This window comes from Alexandromys fortis, unplaced genomic scaffold (assembly GCF_014885135.2).
Source record: "Alexandromys fortis isolate MF-2015 unplaced genomic scaffold, M_Fortis_MF-2015_v1.1 scaffold_87, whole genome shotgun sequence".
NCBI classification, from domain to species: Eukaryota; Metazoa; Chordata; class Mammalia; order Rodentia; family Cricetidae; genus Alexandromys; species Alexandromys fortis.
Genome location: NW_026067971.1, coordinates 7,974,209 through 7,991,648, shown reverse-complemented (window position 1 = coordinate 7,991,648; position 17,440 = coordinate 7,974,209). Strand labels below are relative to the sequence as shown.

At 48.6% G+C, this 17,440-nt stretch overlaps 1 protein-coding gene across 1 annotated transcript in view; it reads left to right on the top strand.

Annotated features, from left to right (window-relative positions):
- Positions 1–11,475, top strand: part of Cplx1 (complexin 1) — a 39,348-nt gene extending 27,873 nt beyond the window's left edge. Inside the window, exons 2-3 of the mRNA XM_050155703.1 lie at positions 5,182–5,357; positions 10,028–11,475. Of these exons, the coding sequence (XP_050011660.1) occupies positions 5,182–5,357; positions 10,028–10,225 (374 nt within the window). The 3' untranslated portion in view covers positions 10,226–11,475. The remainder of the gene's footprint in view (positions 1–5,181; positions 5,358–10,027) is intronic.
- The last annotated feature ends 5,965 nt before the right edge of the window (positions 11,476–17,440 follow it).

Sequence of the window (17,440 nt, the reverse complement as noted above, 5' to 3'; positions counted from 1 at the left end):
AGGTATCTCAGTATAGTGGAGACTGGCATTTGGTGGATCTTAGTGAACATCCCCAGAGCTTCCCAGGGTTGAGGATTAACAGGAGGATGACTTGCGGCTTCTGGTAATTTTTGATCCTCAAAGAACTGTGTATCTTTGGGTATCTTTACCCAACCAGGTGTTTGGTTTTGGGGTGTGTGTGTGTAGTTTTTCAAGACAGGGTTTCTCTGTGTAGCTTTGACTGTCCTGGAACACACTTTGTAAACCAGGCTGGCCTCAAACTCACAGATATTCTCCTGGGATTAAAGACATGCACTTCGATGCCTGGCTACCCATCAGGTTTTTTCTTTGCTTTCCAAAAGCTGAGTCTGTGATGCACTTTTCTTCACATAGTGGACCTATTATACTGCACCGGGCAGCCTCTCAACCTCCTCTAGGATATGATGGTCCTCTCCTAGCTCTTCCACATCTCCAAGTGCACTGTAACTCCAGATGTTCCCCAATTATATGGCCATATGCCCAAGACATCCCTTATCTCTAGCCTTGTGTGGGGATGGTGGATATCTGTAGGCCCATGTCCCAACAAAGGACCCTTTATGACAGATGATGGGAGTGAGAGGGCTAGGTAGGAGGATGTGCATAACAATGTCTGACCACTTTCCCAAGCTTCTGCCACTAACCCCCTTTCTCCAAGAACTAACTGTGCACTGTCCCCAGGAATGGACATGATGACATTTAAAACATCTACAACATGACCACCTTCAAACTGTCTGTTACTCTATTGGCCTCCTTCCTGTTTTGCTTTGCTTTGCTTTGGTCCAGGGTCTCATATAGCTCAGGTTGGCCTCAAACTTGCTATTTAGTTAAGATTGGCCTTGAATTCATGAAACTCCTGCTACACCGCTCAAGTTCTAAGATTTCAGGTATGCTTTACTGCTTTAGGCTTTGTATTCTCATTTTTCAGACATTCATTCTGGCATAAGAACCTTAAATATATCAAGAATTTTAAGATACCCCAAAGTTTAAGTCAGAGATTCAATCCAGGCAGCATACAGTTGCATACCACAATGGTGTTGCCATCTTCACAGTAAGCTCGTCCAGCAGGGAGCTGGTATGTCTTTAAAATTTTTTTAATCATGGGCTGGAGAGATGGCTCAGCAGTTAAGAGCACTGGCTGCTCTTCCAGAGGACCCGGGTTCAATTCCTAGCACCCACATGGCAGCTCACAACTGTCTATAACTCCAGTTTCAGGGGAATCTGGCACTTTCACAGACATACATGCAGGAAAAAACATGGATGCACATGAAATAAAAATAAATTTTAAAAACCCTTAAGATTCTATAGATTTCTTTGTAAAATGCAGTTTGTTTCCATAATTGTAAATGCAAGTTTTCCCATACGTGTGTTCAACTGGCATGGATAGGTTGGGGGCAAAACTATACTGACTTTAGGTAAAATGTCGTCCCCTGCTATCCTTCTGTATAGTTAGTTCTGGCCAGTTTTTGCTAGAACATCCTGAGAGTTTTAGACAGAAGATGGCACCAACAGCAAGAGAAGTGGAGAGACAGAGAGTGCTGTGTCTTAAGATGCCATACTCACTATTATTTGCTTTTCTCATGAAACTGGGCCTCCAAAGCTGTGTTAGTGAACAACAATGCACCTGTCACACTTTATTGTAATAGAAGTACGTTCTCTTTCATTGCAGTTCTGATTCTCTCTATAGACCCTCTCTCCCAATATCACATTGGATTTTTTTTTTTTTTTTTAACTTTTCAGGTCAGGGTTTCTCTGTGTAGCCATGGCTGTTCTGGAACTCACTCTGTAGACCAGGCTAGCCCCAAACTCAGAGATCCACCTGTCTCTGCGTGCTGAGTGCTGAGACTAAAGGTGTGTGCTAGCGTTACCTGGGTAGGATTAATTTTTTTTTATTTCTTAGAATGATTATGAAACCCCTCCACTTTGATTTTCCTTCTTTGTGATTAAGGTTATAATTATTCATCCAGAACAGCTTTAGTCATAGACTTTATTTTTAGACATATAGTCTGTTAGATTGGGTTAATCAAATCATGGGGTGAAGATTTGGGGAAATAAAGATCCCTTTCTCTGCACTGAAACTGACCAGACTTTCCCTGCAGCTTCTGGGGGATGAGCTGATGCCCTGTACAAACACGACCAGGTGCGTGCATGGTCTTGTGACTCCCTAAAAGCCAGAGAACAGCTGCAGGGTGTCTGCTTTCCACTGTTTTCGAGCTTTTTATGCCTTCAGTTTAATATCCGCTTTAGTTGAAAGGCAAACTGTTTCTAATATTTGAACCTCTGGGGCTATAACCTCTGCAGTTTGATCTTCTGTTTAGAACTTGTAGTTTGATTAGATCAGGATCAAAAAACATGGTCTCTACCACCTCTAGTTTTAGTCTTTAGAGATTGAATACTCATTAGAGTTGTGGTGTCTCTGGTGTTTAGAAAGTACAAATACTAGTCCTACAGGAATTGGTCAACCAGCTTCCATAGGTCTAAGGTTGTTGCCATCCCCAGAGAATCCCAAAGCTGCCTTCTCATTATAGATCAGTCAACACTTAAATTTACTTAAATAAAAATCATATAATTCTTTTCTGGCTTTTTACACTCAGCACCAAAGAGTCGAGCTTATTTCAAGCTATTGGGCGTGTCAACCAATGGCCTACTTCTTTTTATTGCCGAGCAATACTTTATCCCCCACCTACACATTCCATGGTTCACTCACCCATTTGCCTGCTGATGGCCAGAGAAGTTATTTTGTTTTACTATTACAAACAAAACTGCTATAACTTTTGTCCCAGATTCATGTGAACTTAAGTTTTATCTCTGTTGGATAAATACTTGGGACTATACTTTTTGAATCACATTATAGGTGTGTTTAACACTGTAAGAAACTAAGCCAGGCAGGGGTGGAACACGCCTTTAATTCCAGCACTTGGGAGGCAGAGGCAGGTGGATCTCTGTGAGTTCGAGGCCAGCCTGGTCTACAGAGCTAGTTCCAGGACAGGCTCCAACGCTACAGAGAAACCCTGTCTCGAAAAACCAAAATGAAACAAAACCCCTAATAGTTCCATGGCAGAGTGCTTGTCTAGCATGTGAGGTCCTAAGTTCAATTCCAAGCACTGGGGGAGAAAGGCAGAGAAAGAACAAGCTGACGTCGACCCACTGTCCCCCAACTCCTGTATCATCTGTATCCCACCAGTATGTGTTGCTGTTTGCACATCCTGTCCAGCACTTGTATTGCCATTCTCTACTTGTTGGCGACTTAATCTGGAATTCCTGTGACTAAGCATTATTTCTACCAGCCAATCATACATTTCTACATACTATTTGCCACATATATAAGTTTCTTGGTAAAAGATCTGTTAAGACGTTTTTCATCCATGTATGTGTGTACACACATCCATTTGTCATTATGGGTTTGCGAATGTCACTGTGTGCGTGCACCACAGCCAGGGGTCACCCTGCCTTCCAGAGCTTCCTCCACAGTCTGAAGGCTCAGAATTCCCGTAACAGAAGTAGATCTTCCTTCAGAGCCCAGAGCCAGCCCAAGCAGAAATCCCTGGCATATAGGGAGGTTCAGGGAAGGCACACAGATCCGTAGTAGCACATAGCTGGCGTTCAGTAAAATGGAGATGGCAGTCTATGTGAAGGGTGGGATCCAGGACAGGTCTTAAATAGGCAGCTACAAGCCACACTGCCCCCACGGTCACACTCCAGCCACTGTTATTTTCTCTAGGACAGTGGTTCTCAGCCCTCCTATAGCTCTGATCCTTCAGTACATAACACTTCCCATGTTATGCTGACCCCCAACCATAAAATCTTCATTACTACTTCATAACTGTAATTTTGTTATGAACTGTAATATAAATATCGGTGTTTTCTGATGGTCTTAGTGACCCCTGTGAAAAGGTCATTCGACCCGCCCCTAAAGGGGTCGTGAATCACAGGTTGAGAATCACTGCTCTAGGAATAGACATAGACACCGGATTCAGTTATCTCTGCTTTAGAATGCCAGCACCTTTTCAGAGGGAGAAATAATTATGGGTTTCTCTCACTTAAGTGTAAATTAGCTTGTTCTAGTAGAGAATAAAATTTACATGAAGGCAGTCAGGATTGCAAGGTTTGTCCTTGCCTGCCCCAACACCTGCCAGAGACAGCAGTGCTAGAGGCAGCGAGAATCCAGTGAGTTACCTGGAAAACCACTGAAAGATTTCTTCACGACCCAACAACTTCCCTTGAGTCACTGACCCAGCATCTCCTTTGTAAGTTTCTAGATGCAGCTGAGAACTAACCAAGAAACTCATAACTTTCAATAAGATTCAAGATCTGTTCTGTCAGCAAATGTCTGTTTCAAGTTGGGTCTCTGTCTTCACCCTGACAGCAACGATACGTCCTCAGTCTCTCCACACCCTATCACCTGTGGTAGAGTTTCAGGCAATCAAAACATCCAAGGACATCATGCAGAGGAGAAAGGACGTCTGGCTTTGCTCTTGCTTGTCATGGTAATAGTGTTGTAGGTACTCCAGAGACACAAAAACTAGGGAGCCAGCACCCACGCTGAGATCTTGTAGGGCTTAGTGCCCCCATCCTGGATGACATGATGTCTGGGTGCAGTGGGCTTAGGATTGCTCATTGGGTCAAGCTTTAGTATGTAATTACAGCCTCCGTCCTCTGGGCTAAACTGTAAGGCATTTGGGGTGGTTTCTGTAGAGCCTGTGACTCAAGAGCTCATGAGAAGATTGGTACCTAGCGTAGGGGCAATTAGGGTCATGGGCGCATGCCTGGTGCCTACTTTAGTGACCAATATTGCCCACCAGACATTTGTTCCCTGACTGTTTATCATCCGTGTATCTGCTCATCTGGGTTTTCCTTCCACCTTCCAGAGCCAAATCCTCTGCCCGACACAAGCCTCAGGGATGCCTCTCAGAAGCACATGGATGAGCAGACACATCAGTGCATCTAAGCACACATATGCAGTAACATGTTCACCGATAAAAAGATACACGGATAAGTATATGAACATGCACCTACAAGACAACTACTTGCACATATATCTGCAAGTATGCACACAGCCAGAACACCCACTGGTTCCCACAAGGGATGGGCACCACTGGACCCATGGCCGGCAGAAGGGACTGGGAACGCTGAATGCTACTGTCTGACCTCTGCCTTTGTTCCTAGGGGCCACCAAGGACATGGGGAAGATGCTTGGGGGTGATGAGGAGAAGGACCCTGATGCTGCCAAGAAGGAGGAGGAACGGCAGGAGGCACTGCGGCAGGCAGAGGAGGAGCGTAAGGCAAAGTACGCAAAGATGGAGGCAGAACGTGAGGTCATGCGGCAGGGCATCCGAGACAAGGTGAGCAACAGATAGGTGCGGGGACGTAAAAAGCCGAAGGGTCCTGAAGCGCCCGTGCCACTACAAGACCGTAGCTAGCTGGGAACTAAGCTGGAGACTTAAAAACACATAGACAGAGACACCTCGGACACGGGTCAACCTGGATACAAGAATGCCAAACTTTATTGTGCTCAAAGGCAGCTTATATAGGGATCGTTAGCCATGCCCAGCTCTCGGGATCTTTCAGCTGCAAGCTCATCAGGCTCAGAGCAGCTGCAAGCACAGCTAGTGACTGTCTCCGGTGGATGGGGTAGCCAGAAAGCAATGTGCCTATTCATGGTAGAAAAACTGAGGCTCCATGGAATCCTGAATTGAGACCCACGTACAGCCACATCTTTCAAGAGGATGGCCTGTGCCCATTCACCCTCCAATCCGAGTAGGGTGGTGAAGGCTGGACAGAATCCTGAAGAAGTGGTTGCCTGCTTATCAGTGTGCAGCTGAAGCTAGCAGCTAGGTGGGAGGATCCTGCAGTAAAGCCCTGCTCTTGTCCTGTGCCATGGGGAGGGCAGAGCATGGTAGGCGTGTGTGACCCCTGCTCACAGGCCAGGAGCATGGTGGAGACAGTGATTGTCCGCACAGCAGAGAGGCCATGAGAATAAACACGTCATCTAAATCTTGGGTGGGTGAGAAGCAGGGAGTGGTCACATAATCCTCCAGTTCTGGACTTGATGAAATGCTAGACTGGAGAGTGGACAGCCCAGGTTCTAGACCCCTTTGCTGCCTGTGCATCCACATCAAGTTCTCTGTTGATACGTCAGATCTTTGGGATTCATGGGAAAGGAAATCTGTATCTCTTTAGGTGGCTGAGCAAATTGGGTCCTTCATCTCCCAAAGAGCCAAATGGGAGGCTGGCCTCTCCTCTCCACCCGTGTTCTACCCTCAAGATCCTAACATACCCTTACTCCACACTTGGTACAGAATGCTGTTTGGGGGTCTGGACTATGCACCTGCCTTGGAGCACAGTTACTGGACAGTTTCTTCAAGCCCTGTAGAAAGTTCCTGCTCATTTTTCTTTGATCCTACCTTCCACAGTCAGTGAGTTATTACCGTGGTTAGCAAGATGTGCTATTGACCATGTGAGCAACGCAGTGGCAGACCCCTAAATTAACTGTAATATGGAAGGATGGGGGTGAGCACGAGAAACAGAGTTAGACAGATACAGTGCTGAGAGGGAAACAGTTTGGAGGGAGGGACAGAGAAGCAAGAGAGAGCTGAGAGTCACAGAGGTCTCTCCCTAGGTAAAGCCTAGAGAGAGTAGCTATCCAGCCAGGACAGAGCAAGGTTGGGGTAGGGTGCCGTGCTAGATGCCTAGGTGTGCAGAAGCTCTGGCAAGTCCAAGGAGGGGGGCTGGGTTTTGGTTTCAGGGGAGTCCTGTGCCTGGCTCAGTCCCCCCTAGGGAGTCTCTGCCAGATATCACACCACCCACAAAGACTTTGACCTCTCAGTATATTTAAAAAAAAAAAAAAAAGGACTCAAGGAAGACCCTACAGGGTACCTTCTCCACTTTTCTGTTTTCATACATTTTCCTGGAAATTGTGGAGAAATTCATTCTTCAGAACATCAGTTCTCAATCTGTCAGTCCTGACCCTTTGAGGATAGAATGACCCTTTCACAGAGGTCACCCGAGACCATCAGAAAACACAGATATTTACATCGTGACGTATAACAGTAGCAAGATTATTTCTGAAGTAGCAATTAAAATAATTTTATGGTCAGGGATGGGGGGGATCACCACAACGTGAGGGATTGTATGAAAGGGTTGCAGCATTAGGAAGGCTGAGAACCACTACTTCAGAAAGTTTCAACAGCCTGTGCCAGACTAATTATGAAGAAGAAATGGAGAACATTCAAATGAACCCCATAGGCAGGATAGGCCCGAGGGTAAAGTTGTAGGGGTCAAAGCCCCAGGCATGTCCAGATGCTCTGGGCCCTGTCCGAACTCAGCCTGTCCTGGACAGGGTGGTACAGAGCTGCCATGCTCCCGACACCCTCCTGCTGCTGGACCACTGCTTGGACACCCCAAACTCTAATAGTTCTTTTCTTGTTTTGTTTTGTTTTTGAGACAGGGTTTCTCTGTAGCTTTGGGGCCTGTCCTGGAACTAGCTCTTGTAGACCAGGCCGGCCTCCAACTCACAGAGATCTGTCTGCCTCTGCCTCCAAGTGTTGGAATTAAAGGTGTGTGCCACCACCGCCCGGCTACCTAGTAGTTCTGACTCTTGGGCCTTTGCTGCTGCTGCTCCACCTTCCCAGCTCCCACAGGAGTAAATTCTGCCTGTTGGGTATGACTTTTCAGCCCTCACTGGGCAGCCCCTGCTACTCACTAGGACTGGATCCCCAACCTTCCCTGGACTGTGTCTCTCTGGTCGGGGATTGATAGGTTGAATGGTGTTGCAAGGCTTTGCAGTGATGGGGGAGGGGCCAGTTTTCATATCCATATGATGTGAGGCCCCAGTAACCCATTCAGAAAACTGGACATGGCCATTCGGGAGTGTCTCAAGAGGTGGGGTGTTTCCTAGAGAAGGATCCATGTCTAGTAGGAAGTCATCTAAGCAGGTACTTGATTTGCATACCTACCATCCAACTTCTATTTCCACAGCATCCAGATCTGCACACACACCTTCAGGTTTGCATATGTACCACCCGATTGGTGCCTGCTTTCAGCCACCCACAGTGAACCGTTTGTCGAGCCAGAACCTTCCTCCTGGTAAAGAGACAAGGCCCAGGTGTAGAGCTGGCATGTTTGAGGCCCCAAGCTTCTGTACTCAGACTCTCTCATCTGTATGATGAGGAAGGATGTGCGGTGAATACCAGCTAGAGTCGTTGGCTCTTACCCACTGACAGCGCTAGAGGCTTCTTCTTAACAATGTTCTTAGGTGTTCTGTTGACCCCCCTAACCCAGTCCCCAGTCTTCACCTGGCTCTGGAAGCCACCCAGGATGTGCCTTCTAATAAACCTGACTGACACCCCCTGTGGTCCTGTCCTTGGGCACCTGATGTAATGAATACCTGGCCGGGGTTAGCCTGGCATTTATCAATGGAGTCCAGAAGACCAGAACAGACCACACAAGTGGAGTCTGGTTCTGGGATGTGGCTTGGATGGCATTCTCGAGCAGAATAACCATGACTTTCCCTGAGATAGAGCTCAAAGTGGCTTCAGAACGACCTTGAATCTCAGCGGAAGGACTTGCTTTCAGGTAATTATCACACACTTGTCTCCAATTGTAGCCGTAGGCAGCTCAGACTCTCAGATTGCCCATGGACCCCACCTGGCCTATCCTTCTGCTCTTCCCCTGGCTGGAAGCTGCTCTGGCCTGACCCAGTTTCTGGAGACATCTCTCCTGGCTCACACACACACTACCCCACAGAACACTGAGCCACGTGTTCCTCTTCTGTACCACAGGGGCTCTGCCTGTATGGGTAAGGTTTTCCCAGAAGGTGACCTGCAGTGGGACCAGTGCCAGGTTGAAGATGGGGGTGGCCCCCTAGTGTTTGCCTTTCATGCCAGCTGAAGCCCATCACTTCTCTGGCTGGTACTGGGAGGCACCAGGGAAAATGACATTCACTGCCGTGCGTTTTCACCTGGTCAACAAAACTATTCTCAGTTCTGTTAGGGGATGGAGGGATGACCAAAGAAGCAGAAATGAGCCCCATTTGTTTTTTATTAGGGACACTTGTCTCCTCTGGTCTTGACTGAATTTGACCGTTGCCTCCTCCACCAGGAGAGAATAAAAGTGCCTTTAGCAGAGGATGAGCACCCAGGCAGATCCCCATCTGAAAACAGATCACATCATTTCTTTGGATCGGGGCTGGTAGTGAAATAAGTCAGGAGTATCTGTGTTCCCTTATAAGCAGGAGAAACAAAGTTATGAGTTTGTAGAGTCTGCATGCTTTCAGGCTTCCAGGAAGGGTGGTCCACCGTAAAAGGGGCTGGAAACGGAGCCAGGATTAGTGCTATGTCGGTGGATGGGTGGGGTCCCAGGATAGACTCCAGCAGGGAGCCCTAGCAAGCAGCCCCTTCTTACCTCTGTGATCTCATGCACCTCTTTTATTTTTTGTTTTTGTTTTTAAATCATTATATAATATATTAGATGCCATTATAAACAAAGTGTGTTTTGTGATTTTCCCCACCCTCCTGCTTCAGTTCCTCCCTTGTAGCATCCCCAAATTATTTTTTTATATTTATTTTTATTGTTTATAATTATGTGTAGGATCATGTGTCTACACTGTAGGTGTGTGCACATGAGTGCAGGTACCTGAAGGGGTAGAGGTTTCAAGTTCCTTAGAGCTGGAGTTACAGACACTGGTGCTGGGAACCAAAACCAAGTCCCAGTCTGAAAGAGCAGCAAGTCTGATAACTGCTGATTCACCTCTCCAGCCACCCCCAGACTTTTTTTCTCTTTCCAATCCCATGTGTCCTCCAGGCACCTCTTAGTTGTCCCATTTTCTATATGGTTTTCCAAAACCTGAGCGGGATCAGTTCTGGAGCCCTGGTGAATAGGATGGGCCTGGGACTCAGCTGGAGTCTTCCCCAGCTGTGAGAACCACCTGGTTGGTTTCTCTGTGTAGAAGGACCTGGCTGGGTACTGGGGAGGGGAGTATGCAAGCCCTGCTTGATTACCCTTTCCTTCACAGTATGGCATCAAAAAGAAGGAGGAGCGTGAGGCTGAGGCCCAGGCAGCCATGGAAGCCAACTCAGAAGGCAGTCTGACTCGACCCAAGAAGGCCATCCCTCCAGGCTGTGGGGACGAGCCGGAAGAGGAGGACGAAAGCATCCTGGACACTGTCATCAAGTACCTGCCTGGGCCACTGCAGGACATGTTCAAGAAGTAATGATCCTGCCTCAGCGCCAGGAGCCCCGCCCACTGTACAGACCCCCTCGGAGCCCCCCCCCACAAGGGATGTTGGGAGCAGATGCAGCCCCCCCTGCAAAAATAAGCCATAGTCCTAGATCTATCCCGCCCATGTCCCCCTCGCGCCTCGGGAGCCTCTGGCCACCCCTCCCCGCACTGCCATCATTGGCCCCACCAGGCAAGGGTGTGACCCTCAGGCCCCTGTGCTGTGCATCCTTGCCTTTGGGTGGTTGGACCCCTCCTTACTGATCTTGAGTTCACCATTCCCACTGAGCCTGCCCAAGGTCAGGCCCCGAGGGCCAGCCCTGACCACCCCTGGGGTGCCATCCCACCGTGGGTGGCTACCAGTCAGGGCCTAAACTCAGGAGCACAGCCATAGTGGGGTGGGACTTGGGGAATGAGCCGTGGGTGCCTGGGGCCCCAGCCCTTCCCTGAGCCCATGGCCCCAGTTTCTGGACTTGTTGGACCTGCTGGACCATTAGCTCTGTCTTCCTGTCTGCGCTACCACCCTAGTCTTCACCGGCGGCCCTCGCACATTCTGTCCAGCTGTCTCTTTCTCTGTCGCTCGGCAATGCCACAGCCAGGGGGAACAAAGCAATAGATTGGACGTGGGTGGGTCTCAGACATGCTTTGAGTCCCTCGATACCCTCTGTAATGCACACTTTCCAGAGTCCCATCTCTCCCTGACCCCATCTCTCCCTGGTGGCCTCCTGTTCTCTTCATGGAGGGCAGGCAGTCTTCTAGGGAACTCCTGGCTTTACCACTACAAAATGCCCCACTTCCTAAGAGCCCAGGGCTCTGGGGATCCGTGTGCAGAACAGACAGAGGGCCAGGGGATCAGGTGTCCCACCCTCTCCACTATTCCTCCTTTGAAGGGCTGACGGTGGCCCACACGTGCAAACTCCTGGGCTCGGGCTGTGGTATTCTCTTCTGTGTGTGGCCCAAGGGCAATAAGACCCAGTTACTCCCCTTTGCCCAGCCAGCAGCCTTTGTTCTTCATATTCGTTTAATTTACATCATAATATGTTGAATCTCAGGTAAATGAGGTCTGTATTTGTTAAGTTTTATCTTGACAGAAAGGCCAGCCTGGTCTTCCCGACCCTTCCTATCCACATTAAAACTGCATTAAGTGTCCATGAGTTTTGGGCCAGGTGTGTGGCTTGGCATTGACCTTCATGACCTTACATAGCTCTTTAGAGAAGCCATAACAACTAGACTGCAATACTAATCAGAACGCCCTCTGCCCAAAGAGATGAAGCATGCTCGGCCCACAATACCCTGCTCACCTGGGCCACTCTCTGCATCTCTGGCTGGTTTGATTGAAAAGCCAGCTCTGAGCAGATGGCCTTCTCTTGAGTTAACCCTGCATCCTGTTCTTAGCGCATGGGGCACCGGGCCGCCGCGCTTAGTATAGCCTATGTGTTACCTGTCTGTCTGTCCTTGTACCTGCACCTCCTGCATGTCAGAGGCCTCACATGTTCTCTCTGAGGGAATCACAGCCAATAAACAGTGATTTCACACCGTGTGGCTCTTCCTTCTTGGGTTTCCATTCTCCCTGGGGGAGGGGAGGCTTCCCTCACATTGGGGACAAACACAGAGTGTCCCCTAGGTCCTGACTCAGATTTACTGCTCCAGCTTATTCTCCAGAGGGCAAAGCTGTCCCTTCAGAACCCCAGTGCCCAGGGTGGGCCTCCAATTTACACAACGTTCCTTCCCCCACAGTTCTGCCAGGCACTGGTAAATCCAGACTACACTGCTTCCCAGGCCTGGACCCACCAGAATTTCCATAGTTCTGTTCCCCTGCCCAGCCCAGGGCGATGTCCCTATACCCTGGGCACACCTTTTGAGATCACTGTCAACTCTGCTGAACGGTTGGAAGTGCTCACAGCACCTGCCAGCTCTCCGTCCTGCTATATTTTATCAGACTCTGGTCCATCTACCTCATTCTGTGGGTCTGCAATCCCAATTTGCCCCATGCTTAGCCCAACCCGAGATGCCATGGCCACGTCTGTCCTAAAAGAGCCCTTGTTCATCTCTCTTTTGGGGCATCCCTCTTCTAGGAGACAGCAATGGTGGAAATTCCAACCAGCAAAACCTGCTAGTCTGAGCAGAAAGGCTACACGTATCTCACTCTCGCTTGCTGGGGTGGGTGGAGGTGAAGAGAAAAGTGGGAAAATGGGGTGATTTAGGTGATTCTCCTGCTCTCCTCCAAGTACAGGAGAAGTATCTCTCATGTCCCTCATGACTCTGGAGGAAGAGATCCACCCCAAGTCCTACCACCTCCTCCAGGCACATCCCAGCTGCTGGGGCAGCAGCTACTTCTTTTTCCTGGAGGTGTACCTAAGACCCCGATCTCTGAGTCTAGACTCTGGAGCTTTGCAGAATGCTGTCACCCAGAATGGATACTCTTCCAATTAGTCACCTACCTGTCATCTGGTGCTCCACCTCAAGGTTGTCTGGATTCCACCTTGGGCCTAAACAATGACCTGAATGTTTTAGCTGATGGAGAACTTGATCAGTTGGTCACCCAAGGATTTGATGGGTTAGATCCTGGCAGATTATGTTATATTATCTTCTAGGCCTGGAACAACTGAGGTCCCTTCTCTTTTTTAAAAAATTTATTTATTATGTATACAGTGTTCTGCCTGCATGTGTACCTGCACCCCAGAAGAGGGCACCAGATCTCATTACAGATGGTTGTGAGCCACCATGTGGTTGCTGGGAATTGAACTCAGGACCTCTGGAAGAGCAGTCAATGCTCTTAACCACTGAGCCATCTCTCCAGCCCAGGTCCCTTCTCTTGTAGTTGTGTGTGTAAGTGATGGGAGACGTGTTGAATAGACACTGTAATTAGTGATTTCTGGTTGGAGGAAAATGGGTATGGAGTTACAGGAACTGGAACTGCTATTCATGAGTGTTGTGGTTACTGTCAGGAGTGACACAGAGAAGAGGATGGGAGGCAGGAGTCATGTGGGCACTCTCCATGCATGTGCTTGTGTATGCATGGAGTGTGTATATTCCAAGTTAAGGGACAGGCAGCAGGGCTAGGGAAAAGTTGTCCTGAAGCTGTAGGACATGATGTTCCTACAAAACCCCCACCTGCCAGCCTAGCCCCAGACACTGGAGGTGGACCTTCTGGATGTTGACTTATCCTGAACACTTTTGGCTGATTTTACCTCCAGTTTCTAGTAAGGCCATCTGTAGGCAGCTAGCCCCGCAGCCAGCAGATATATGTCTATTCTGACTTGTGCTCCACTCTCTAAGACCGAGAGGCAGAGCTGTTTTCAATCACAAGCTTTCTGACCATCAAGGCATTCCAGAAAACTAAAAAGACCTGCAATTAAGAACCATTTTGTCTCTCCCTGCTAATCCGCAGTTAGACAAATCCTGTTGTCCAACGTGAAACCAGCAGGGCCAAGGACTCCTGGGTCTGCGCCACCTGTCCACACGTTTTGGACACTGGCTGCTCTCAGGACTTAAGTGCTGAAAGAGGGCCAGGGCAGAGGGGCAACGGGACAACATGCCAGGTCTCCTGTAGGTGTAGAGGAGGGGTACCCATAACCAAGCCCAGTTCAAACCGGCCACTGGTGGAAGGGTGCAAGGTGCAGAGGGTGGGACTCAGCATGCAGTGTGGGAATCACAGAAGAGGCTTGATCCAATCACCGCGCTCCACTGAGGGGCGCCACGATTGGTTCCAAGATGATCACATGCAGATCCTGCCCAATCAAAACTAGAAAGCCGCAGTTGCCTAGAGAAAACCTCGTCTGCGCTCCTCCCTCGTCTGGTCTCCTCCACCCTTCCCGGGGTGGGACCCTGAAGGGGGGTGGGTGGGTGGTGGTGGTGCTGTGTGTGCGTCTCAGTACCTCCTCCTCGCCACCTTTCACCGCCGTACCCCACTCCTACCCCCGCCTTCGCATGACATTGCCCTTTCCGAACCTTTAGTCCCCTGTTCCTATCTTCCCCTTCTCCAACATCATGGGTTAAGTGCTTAGTACCCTCCTTGGGTACAGAGCTCCCTAATCCCCAGAGGTCTCGAGCAAGGCTCTCTCTTTTCTAAAGCAATTAAATTTGGCTTACTCTGACCCTTCACAGGTATTAAGTCTTGGCCTTTAGCGTCACAACAGATTCCAGCCCACCCATCCTAGTCTTCCCTCTTCATAAATGGGGGCAGTAGTGGGGTTGGGGGTCAGACAGAAGGGCCGGTGGGATGTTCACTGGACAGGGTCCTGTACCAACCAACATTTTTTTCCATGGGTAACTGTGCTCTTCCGCCCGTCCCCCCCCCCCCCCCCCCCCCCCCCCCCCCCCCCCCCCCCAAATTACAGCTCGCTGCTGCCAGAGGCTGTTCCCTTCCTTTATCCCCACAATGATTTGATCAAGGAACAGGAAAATACGGTGCAAGAGAACAGACTGGAGCAGCGAGTAGCCCTGGACATTTCAGAAGTCTAGTTCTGGCTGTGCACATGAGGGCTTTCTGGGCCCCAGGAATCCTCCTTTCAACCTTCATGCGAACCCTGAGCCGGCCTCCCCTCTGACCTGGGTCAGACCAGGCTAAGAGTAAGCCAGGAACTCACTACCTGTGCTAGCTCTGGATAATGATGTATGTGTGACCAAGTGTTTTCTGGGGGGGGCTGCCATACTCTATGAAGGTGTAGGCCCATGTTTCTGGGGGGAACTTGTAGGCCCAGCACTGTACAAGTCCCTAAAGCACCCCAGTATTGGGGAGGGTGTGGTAGGTAGGTAGGTGGAGAAGGCTGTTTGGCAGGGCGATGAAGCTCAGGGAAGGCCCATGGCCAGCAGAGGCATAGACCTTTCCTTTGCTTGTCTTGCATCAGGGCTCACACATAATCCTTAACACCCTCCCACAGAAGGAGCCCAGGCCAGACCCAATATCCGATGCTTCTAATGAGTCCTTGGAGTTCATCACCCAAACGTGTGTGGGCTCAACATGGCTCCAGGTGCAGGAACCGCTGCATTTCTGAGCCCCTTTGGCTATCCTCCCCTACCTGACTGGGATAGCAGAGACAGTTTAGTGAGGCTTTAGGCAAAGTGGCAGACTAACCATCTGAACCCCCATTCCAATATAAGAAACAGAAATAAACAAAATTCATCCACCAGGAAAAACCACCTAGAGCTGGAGCAGAAAGGAAGAAAACCCTCAGTGAAGTGCCGTCATAGCTATGTGGTCACGGCTGAGTGTACCCGGTGGTAGAGGCCGAACTGAATTACAACTCAGATGGGACGATGTGCACAGCTACACACAGACACACACACAACCAAAAACTGAGTAAAGGCATAAAGAGAATAGGTGAGTCTCCCATTGCAGAGGATGCCACACAGTCTAACCTGCCTTCTTCTGTTAAAGCATGGCAAGCTTCCCCTTCTAAAAGTGAAGCCTTTGCAGGAGGATTTAAGTCTAAGGAGTAAAGCACAAAGGATTTCGCCATGATTCCAGGTAGTCAAGATGGCTGTCACTAGTACTGTGTCCTGTGGCCAGCACAGACTGATTCCTGGCTGCCTGTGGACGCGTCAGAGGAACTCCAGGGAGCACTGAGTTTGTGGAATATGTCCCAGAGGATAACAAAGCTACTCTAGCTGCGTCCTGGAGAGGCGAAGCCCCGGGGCGAGGAAGGGGGTGTGTTCCAGAAAGCTCCTGGCTTTTGCTGTGCTTCTCTCTGTTTGCTGTGCACCTGCTGCATTTGGTAAGGTGTGATTACTTTCTTCTTGGGAAAATCCCACTCCTCAATGGGAAATTTACATACAGATCATAATAAAGACAATTTTTATAAGAAAAGTTGATTAGTTAGACCTACGACTTAATTGGACTTTTTGACAGTAAAGATGATTAGGAACATGATTTAGGTTATTCTGCCAATTGCTTCAATAAGAGATACATAAAAGGGAAATATAGGCTGAAAGTTACCTTCCCTTTTGTTAGCTGTGAGCTTTTGCAGAGGCCAGAAATTACAGAGGCACAAATTCTGCCTGTGGACAAACAGGCTGATGAGCAAAGAAAACAGTTGTGCCCCTACACCCTTGGTCATGCAGCGTACAGAATTAATCACAGGCCTGGTGTGCACCTTGAAAAAACAAAGTTGTGAAAGTAAATTAAATGACCCTATTGTGTGCAAAGAAAAATAGATGGCTAGCTGACCACCGGTTTAAAGTTTCTCCAGAGTGGAATTAAGAAAGAAGCCCGCTACACTGAAGCCACAAACAGCTGCCTGCCAGTACAAAGGAGCTGCGGAAATACACTTGGCTTTCTTAAACCTTTGTTAATCAGTAATAAAAGAATCATTGTTTTGAGGTGAAGATGTTATGGTGAGAAAATTAATACAAAGGAAAATGTTTAACTGCTTGTGAGCTTCTAAGAAAAACATGTAACTTGTGATCTTATTATTTTTTTCTTATGTAAAGATTTTAATTTGTTTTTGGAAAATATGTAACTTACGGTTGTGAGGTTGTTATGCCCAGTCCGTGAGGACCTCAAAAGACCACCAGGGAGACCGACCCACTGAAATGCAAAAGCGAGGTTTATTGTGTGTACAATGCAAGCTGGCAGGGACCTCATCGAAGCAACTGGCACAGCAGCAGCAAGAGGAAGTGCCCCGTCCTTCTAGAGGGCATTATTGAAAGGCAAAACCCAGAAAAAGTACATTAACAGGGTGTGTGCCAGCAGGTGATCCTATCTACAATGATTAGGAATTTTCTTTGGATGGTCTGTTCCTTGGTGGAGCCTGGGTAGTGTCAGGGTGTGGTCTTTATCAGAACCAGGTACTGCTTCAGGGTAAACTTCTGAGACTCAGGCCTCTATTCAGCTTGTTATGGCTGGGTCCTACAAGGTAATCTTTTGTTGCACAGAAATCTTTGTTTTAGGTGGCATAAAAGGGATAAAGGAAAAATGTAAAGAAAATCCAGCAGAGAGAAAAATGAAAATGAAGAATTAAGCTTTGGCCCTCAGACAAAAGTCTAAGTGTGTGTGCAGCCCGCTGAAGCCGCTCTTCCTTCCAGTTTCTCTGACACTTCTGGTCTTTCAGCAGCACCCGCAAACTGTTCCTCTGAGCTCTAAGGGAGGGGGAGGAGGGAGGGGGAGGGAAATGGAAGGGGGGAGGAGGTGGAAATTTTTAAGTAAAAATAAATAAAAAATAAAAATAAAAAAAAGGCTCTTTGCTTTTATATACAGGGCTCGGTCACC